The following is an 8,412-nucleotide window of genomic DNA, read 5'->3' as shown; positions in this document are numbered from 1 at the left end:
AATATACAGGGAAGTTTCAGAAACTGTGTCACTGTTTTTTTTATTCATGATCACAGCAGCACAGACTTAAGCGCACAAGGGAACCTTTTAGTTAAAAACAGGTGGAGTGGTTTCTGTGCTCACAGGTGTTTCGTGTGTTCCTGGGATATCGAGGCAGAGCCAGTGCTGCCCCTGTGTCCCGCTGGCTGCTGTCGGGGAGGGGTGCTACTCCAGGTTACCCGGCCTGTGTCTTGTCACCCGTAATACATCAGTCCTTTTTCTTTTTCTTAAATTCCATATATATGTGTTAGCATATGGTATTTGTCTTTCTCTTTCTGACTTCACTCTGTATGACAGACTCTAGGTCCATCCACCTCACTACCAATAGCTCAATTTCGCTTCTTTTTATGGCTGAGTAATATTCCATTGTATATATGTGCCGCATCTTCTTTGTCCATTCATCCGATGATGGACACTTAGGTTGTTTCCCTCTCCGGGCTATTGTAAATAGAGCTGCAGTGAACATTTTGGTACATGACTCTTTTTGAATTATGGTTTTCTCAGGGTATAATGTCATGAAGAACCTAGGGGTAAGACAGGAATAAAGACACAGACCTACTAGAGAATGGACTTGAGGATATGGGGAGGGGGAAGGGTAAGCTGTGACAAAGCGAGAGAGAGAGGTTTGGACATATATACACTACCAAATGTAAGGCAGATAGCTAGTGGGAAGCAGCCGCATAGCACAGGAAGATCAGCTCGGTGCTCTGTGACCGCCTGGAGGGGTGGGATAGGGAGGGTGGGAGGGAGGGAGACGCAAGAGGGAAGAGATATGGGAACATATGTATATGTATAACTGATTCACTTTGTTACAAAGCAGAAACTAACACACCATTGTAAAGCAATTATACTCTAATAAAGATGTAAAAAAAAATCAGTCCTGATTCAAGTTCATTAAACCAGATTAGAAAGAAGCTTGGTGCCTAAATTTGTGTTCACTGGCTGGAGCCTGAAGTCCCTCCCTGAGTCAGCTCACTGGGCAGCCTCTTCCATCGGGGCTTCCAAACACCCATGGTCCTTCTGGCAACTTGTGCAGTGTCACTGCAGTTTACTACATCCCTCAGTTAAATGCTAGCATGGGAGAAATATTTCAAAACCATATATATGTGTGTGTGTGTATATATATATATACACACACATATACACGTGTGTGTATATATACACAGGTATACACGTACATATATGCATATATATACATATTCATACATCCATATGTATATGTACATATATACATATATATTCACCAAGACTGGATGTCCAGGATCACTAAGGTAATAAAGCCCAACTCAGAAAAAGCCCTTCAAAGAGGTTTTCACTTGCCTTAGACCTGGCTAGTGGCAGATCTAAGATCAGAACCGTCTTCAGGCCCCTGGACCTGGTATTACAACCACACACCACTTGAAACCTGTGGCTTTCCAATAAGTGGCAAGAGTGATCCAGAAAAGGAAAACATTTCTCTAGTCCCATTGGTGTGGCCCAGCTTTGCTGTGGAGGAGGTGTTTCTGGGCATCACTGTGACACTGTGCTAGGAGGATGGCCTTAGCACCTCCCCTTCCTATCGCCTGTTATTTTCTTATGCACGCACCTCCTTCCAGTTTTCCTCCCCACCAGGCTGGCTTGTTCCCAGCTTGCTACCCATAAGCTGCAGCAGACTCAGCCTCAACTGTCACCATCACAGCCACAACAAGGAAAACAGGGATTGTTACTGATTAAAGTGAGCAGGCAAGAGGGAGGAGTTGGAACCCACGTAGCGACTGAGGGGACCAGAAATAGGAGGGGATGCTCGCTGCTTACAGGTTCTCTCACTGTCAGCAGGGGGCAGGCCAGGCTGCCCTTTGGGGGCAAAAGTCCACTTGGAGGCCAGAGGCTGCCGGAACCAATGCTGTTATTTTACATGGGACACCACTTATGAATGGAAACTAAACACAACAGAAATGAAACAGCCACATTAAAAGCTAAAACAATGAGGAAGATTAGACAAATAAGTTTTCATCCAGAAATTTGAACACCAGGGTCATCAGATGTTTAGCAGTTTGAGGTTTGGGAAAGAAACTTTTTACATAACCAGACAGATTATCAATACAGATAATACTTAGATTTAAGCAAATTAAAAAAAAACACCTGTCATTAAAGGATATGGACTGGATGCCAGGTCCTTTATCCTTTAAAAGGGACTTCCTCCCTCAGACCCCTTAGGGACATGGAGCTAACTAAGCCTTTAGCAATTGAACACCTTTTTCACAGATCACAAATTTTAGTGAGAGTCAGAAGGGGAGTTTGCTAGGCATGCAGATTTTTTTCCCAGGCTTTTCTCCCAAAATTGATTCAATGGGCCTGGGGTGGGATAATGAGTTGGCAGTTTATCATCCCCAGGTGGATGGTGCAGGTGGTCCACTGGTCCATACTTTGTGAAATGCTGACTCACGGTGCTCCTTAAACTTCCGTGAGAATAAGTCACCTGGAGTACTTGTTGAAAGATTCCTGTCCCATCCCCTATGGGTTCTGATTTACCAACAAGAGTACCAGATGATTCTCAACAGTGAAGTCTGGAAAACATTGGCTTCTAGAACTCCCTAGGGCACTTAATAATGGACCTGTTTTGGGTGCCACCCCCAAAGGTTATAATCCATTTGGTCAGAGTGAGTCAGATCAGATAGTTCCCTTGACTGAATTCACCAGGAATTATTGATATGACACATCAGCAGTTATGTATATTAACCAACAGCCTTGGTAACAAAAGTTTTGTCAAAACTACAAACTAGGAGGGCTAAGGGGAGCTGAAATGAAATGTTCTATTTTAAAAAATCACACTGGATACTTTTTTTCACAGGAGCATAAAATTTAATGTTTTTGGCCAGCAATATGCTGAATTCCTAGTTTACAGAGGTAAGATTACCATGGTTTTCATGTGCACTGTCTACAGCAGGTTCGGTGACTGGGAACTGAGAGCTTTTTCCATTTTAGCACAAAATGTGAAAGATGTTTGCTGGATCCCCACAACCAGAGATTTTCCAGCCTCTTCGATCAATTTTTTTAAAAGTCTATGTACTGCATTTTGATACCCTAAGAAGATGGAGTAGGATTCTTCTGGAATGAAACGACTGAAGCAAAAGCTTTTCAATGAATACTTAAATCTCTAGGTAGAAGACACATTACAGCCAGGAGGAGCTTCCGTCCTGATTTCACATATTCCAGGCAGCACTGCAGGGAGGCCTAGCTAAACACCATCACTAGCGCTGCATCCTCTGGGAAAAGCTGCAGAGCCAGCTACTTAGAGAGAGTGTTGAGTGGGCACAAATATAACAGGAGTCCAGGTGACACAGGTAATTCCAAGTTGGCAAGAAACGTTGAATTCTATTTTCAGTTCTAGGCAAGTCACAGTATTAATTTTAATACTGAACAGGCTGAATGAAAACTGAGCCCTAATCCAATTTTTAAGTGTTCCCTTCCAAATGAAGTGCAATCAATATGGGGAAAGCGCCTTTCCACCAGCGAGTGGAGTGAGCTTGCCTCCGATACAAGGGCTCCTTGGCTAACAGAAACTCCCCTCAGCTGAGATTAATAAAGGCTTCGTGACCGCCGTGATCAGAACTTCTGCGCTCAGAACTAGGGCTGATGACAGCTACCAGATACAGGGGTCAGACGGGAACCGGCTTAAAAGAGTAAACGTTCACCATCTCTTCAGGAACTGCTGGATGATTCTAATTCCTTCCTGTACTGCACTTCACAAATACCCTTAGATGTTCAGATGAAAAAGACAGGTGTGAATTCTTGGAGAGCATCAGTAATATCTGAGAAGTCAAAGAAATTTTCAGAAACGCTTCTGAATACAAAATAGATGATGGAAACATAAAACCCAATGAATTCAACTGCTCTCCCTTTTTTAATCAATTTTACACGATATCATACATGAGTAACCACATTAGGAGACATGATGGGTTTCCTGTACATATACAAGATGGTGCAAGCTCGTTAACTGAGGCTTATATAAGGTTTTATCAGTTTCCAGAGGAGGCAGTACAGAGCTATTGAATACAGGTGAAGCACAAGAATACAGTAGACAAGACAGGATATCAACTCAGCAGAGGTGAATTCTTAAGGCGTGCGGCCCCTGCCCACACTGTCTGCCATTAACCAAGCGTAGAGGACTTCCTCTCTCGTGCAGTTAACCTGCGCAGAACACAGGCCTGTAGGACACGCGGCTCCGTGGTGACCCCACAGCTCAACCGCACCCACCTTGATGCTGAAGCAAACTGCATCTTCCTTTCTCCAAGTATTCTCAAGAGTAATAAAGCTATTCCCGGTCACCCTCACTCCTTGGGTAACCTACACTCTAAAATATATTAAATGATTATTAATCTGGCAACATTCTCAAGCATTTTGGCATTCAAAGTATCTCAAATAGCTCATCACTATTCATCTACTCACAGAAAATTCTTTGAGCTTCAAGACTGTTTCTGATTCCCACCCTCCCGCCCCCCAAAGTATGGCCATTACACATAGGATAAACTTACTAGAGTTAAAAGAACTAAAAACAGGGCAGACTTTTCCTTAAGAAATAAAGCAGGAATGGGGAGGGAAGAGAAAGTCTAGGACACACATAAATGGAGGAAGCTGAGTCCACTAACGTTTCTATCACTGCTACGCAATCCATTAACAATTTTGAGCAAGTGTTTCCTACTTTCCTTTTTCACACTCAATCTCATCAGAGAGAGGAAGTGTTACAACTTCACAACATCGACCTTCACTTGGCCCATGGAATTCCCATGGTAGGCAATGGGGAAACGGTGCCGATGGGCACGCAGTCAGCTACAGCTTCTCGTGGCCAGAACGTGGCCTCCTCACGGTCTGGCGCGGGTTTTTGTTCTCTCACTTATGCATCTCAGGAACATGTATGTTGAAAGTCTACATTAAAGGCTTCCAGGACACAACAGGGAAAGAAAAACCATGCATCACATCCACATCTATTTTCGACCCTTCACGAAGCCTAAGCCTCTTACAGCGATTTCATATCTGTATAAAAAAGGCTTTCCTAAGCAGGTTTTTAAAAAGAAAAAGCAGGAGAAATCACTAACTGTGGCTGAGATTTGACCTAAAGTAGAGAAAGAAAACAAAATGTTTACTAGATTTAAAAAATAATAATTTTACAAGGACAATCTTCAATCTGTATTCCTATTACTTGTCTCCAGAAGCAGAGTATTAATACAAAATATAAACTGATTTTTCATTACACAATTCCACAAGATTTCAGTGAACATTTAACATTTATTACCTTTGTAAATCCCATGTAATAATCGGTGGCTACCGAATGTTTCCTATATGTGATTTTATACTTTTGCACAACCCTTCATATAAACTATGTACCGGGAGGAAGTGTGATAAGAAACATCTAAAGAACAACTATTCCTCTTTCCTGAAAGAGCAAAATCAAATTACTCCCTATCTCACACCCCACCGCCACCATGCAGAAAGTTACCAATTCCTAAACTCAGAAATCAACACTGTAATAAACGCTGTCATGAAATTAAACCAGTGATGGTCGATGCTGAAGTGGTCCTTACTCCTGACAGGTTTCCAGAGGAAAACAGCTTAGACAGCTGGGCTGTGCTTCTCTGCCACCACATGCCTCAGTTATGTAACTCTGATGCCAAATCCCTGGGGTCCTACCCTCAACACTGTCTCAAGCCCAATCTCCAGCCCACTGCAGAGTCCAGTCTCCTGCCTCCACAAAATACAAACCCACCACCCCAAACTCACCATCTTCTCTGCCACAGGAAAGAGCCCTGTGCAATGTGAACATCTTCACATTTATTTCCACAGTGACAACATGGACTAGATTTAGTAACCATCGTGGGGGAGAGAAATCTCTCATTGACCTATGAGTTAAATCCCAAAACAATGAATTTCAACTATTCCAAGTCTTCTATTGACTTAACATTTATTGAATCAAATGCTAAACTCCCCCTAGGCCTTAGAAATAGTGATACAGACAGTTTGTCAAGTATTTATGATGGGATTTGACTTCTAAGACCTAGACGAGCTTGACAGTTACAGCCCATGAAGTACATGACTCAACACAGATTTCTTGATCCAACATTCACAGGACATTTTTTTAGTACTACTTTAATTTTGATCTCCCCCTAAAAGGCAGAAACCACATCCTACACTCCTATGCAACTTGTTACCTCAGCATTTTAGAATAAAGGAACAAGAAGAGGTCGAGGCATAAAGAAAACCCAGCTTCTCTAGGAACAACGGAGCACACAGTTCCTGGAGAGAGGGAGGAGACAGCCTCTGTACCCATCTGCTCAAGGCTGTTGGCCACAGTTCCCTTAAAAATGCCTGGAAATGCTGCCAGCAACAAGAGACTCAAAGTAGGGGACCAAGTTTTATAAAAGAAGCTAAACATGTTTAGGAAACATAAAAAGTGTAACCAGTCAGTGATGACCTATGTGCTTGAAGCTTTGGTGGGCTTCCTTGGCCAGTTTCTCAGACACCAAAACCCATTCCTGATTAATTATCAACATACAATCAAACCAAAATACAGAAACGCATACTTTTGTTCAGAAGAGGGAAACAAAGGCACAGAAACCTGCCAAAATAGATTCTTCTTCCCATAAGAATAGTATGGTTGATTAAAATAGTTTATCACTAGTGAAACTTGTATCACTAGAGCGGACAATACGAATTAGTTTTTAATAAAATGACATTCACTGGATTCCTGGTATGTGCATTCAATGTGAACGATCATCAAAAATATATTACAGTTAAAGGTTTGTAAGGAGTTCTGTTGGGGCTTTCTACACTATATTTAGCATTTCAGATGAGAAGTACCACAAGAACGTATTAGATATCTACTGTTCCTTTGTACGTAATGTATGGCAATTAAAGAGTCTATCTCCTACTGCGGGCTCAAAGACATCCATGGTGAGAAATGTCTAAGTGATGTGCTCAGTGATTTCTACACCCTTCATCAAAGGCAGCCCTGTGCATCAAATTCCACACCTAGAAAGTTCAATAAACTGTATTACACTTTAATAAATACTTCTGTGTATTTGTTCGCCTTTTGCTTTTAAGCTCAGCTTAAATTTTGTCAAGGAAACCATTTCACAAGAGGGTACATGACAACCTACTATCAGCAATATTCCTTGTTTATTAGAATCTGAAGATGTCCATATTACATCAAATATAAATATATATTATATTTACATTTACTTCTTAGCTTTTCAATTTGGGTGAGTATATTTATAGATAATGCCACTAATGTCACCACTATTATAATCCTCAGTGCAACTGGTATTTTCCTTCCATTAGATGCATATAAGGTTAGACAGCACCTTAAAAGAGGTGTACTATTCTCTCTCTTTTTTTTTTTTTTTAATGAAAAGAAACAATGGGTATCCATAAATGGAAATCTAGGAATTTTCTAGGAGATTCTGTTTTGTTTTTCAGTATTTCAAAATACCTGAAAAATGTGGTCCCTTTTTGCAGTACTAGTCTCTACTTGGGGACAAGAAATTAATGAAATATGCAACTCAGAAAGGAAAAGAGCCCAAAGAAAAGAGAACCTGCTTGTTAGCTCATTAATCTGTTTAGTAAAGATCTGTTTTAAAAGGTCTCAACACTGTACAATATTATACAAAAACAATCTTCAGCCTTCAAAGCAGCTGGTACATTTTCGAAGAGATCCGTGTGCCCCCCTAACAGTCTGCTGCCTTGGTGGGCCTTGGTCTTGGTTACTTTCGGTCATCGATAGTCTTAATGAATTCCACTGCTGCTGTGAACTGCATCCACCAATAAGACTCCTCTCCAGACAGACAGCTGGCATAAAAGCTACTGATGTACTGAACAGTGGACAGCAAACAGGGTGGATTTGCCTAGAGAAGTGAAAAATAAAAGAGTCAATTACTCAGCTGTATAGCTCTGCAAATATAATTTACAGTAACATCTTCAAATGTTTTTCTGTGGAGAGAGATACTAGTCTTTTTTCCATGTTTCCACTGCAGGGGGCACATGTTCGATCCCTGGTTAGGGAACTAAGATCCCACATCCCACATGCTGCACGGCGCAGCCAAAAAAAAAAAGAAAAAGAGAGAAAGATACCAGTCTTTTTGAAAAAAATCCCCCAAATCCTGTCTGGAACTAATCTGTAAACCCTAGCTACTATGAGTAGCAACAGTACTGGAAAGGCTACTCAGGTTCTAATCCTAGCTGAACTATCTAGAGCTTTCTATCCTAACAAAGCACTTGACCTCCCTGGTCCTTAAAGAGGCTGAAATAATCCCAGTGGATTTACTCAACATCCCAGGATTTCAGAATGTTAGATAAGGAAAGAAATGCTGTAGGCAAATTGAGTTATATCTATTTAGTTAA

General features: G+C 41.4%; 1 protein-coding gene across 4 annotated transcripts in view; it reads right to left on the bottom strand.

The window, feature by feature from the left end:
- Positions 1 to 7,172: 7,172 nt before the first annotated feature.
- GAPVD1 (GTPase activating protein and VPS9 domains 1) overlaps positions 7,173 to 8,412 on the bottom strand; it is a 68,558-nt gene continuing 67,318 nt past the window's right edge. For 3 of the 4 annotated variants that reach the window (XM_024762200.1, XM_024762202.1, XM_024762203.1), the window contains one exon: positions 7,173 to 7,916. In XM_024762200.1, the coding sequence (XP_024617968.1) occupies positions 7,776 to 7,916 (141 nt within the window). In that variant the 3' untranslated portion in view covers positions 7,173 to 7,775. The remainder of the gene's footprint in view (positions 7,917 to 8,412) is intronic. The other variant, XM_024762201.1, reaches the window with a different exon arrangement.

This window comes from Neophocaena asiaeorientalis, unplaced genomic scaffold (assembly GCF_003031525.2).
Source record: "Neophocaena asiaeorientalis asiaeorientalis breed wild unplaced genomic scaffold, Neophocaena_asiaeorientalis_V1.1 scaffold78, whole genome shotgun sequence".
NCBI classification, from domain to species: Eukaryota; Metazoa; Chordata; class Mammalia; order Artiodactyla; family Phocoenidae; genus Neophocaena; species Neophocaena asiaeorientalis.
Note: the sequence above shows the minus strand (reverse complement) of the source record. Positions and strands in the feature narration are given on the sequence as shown.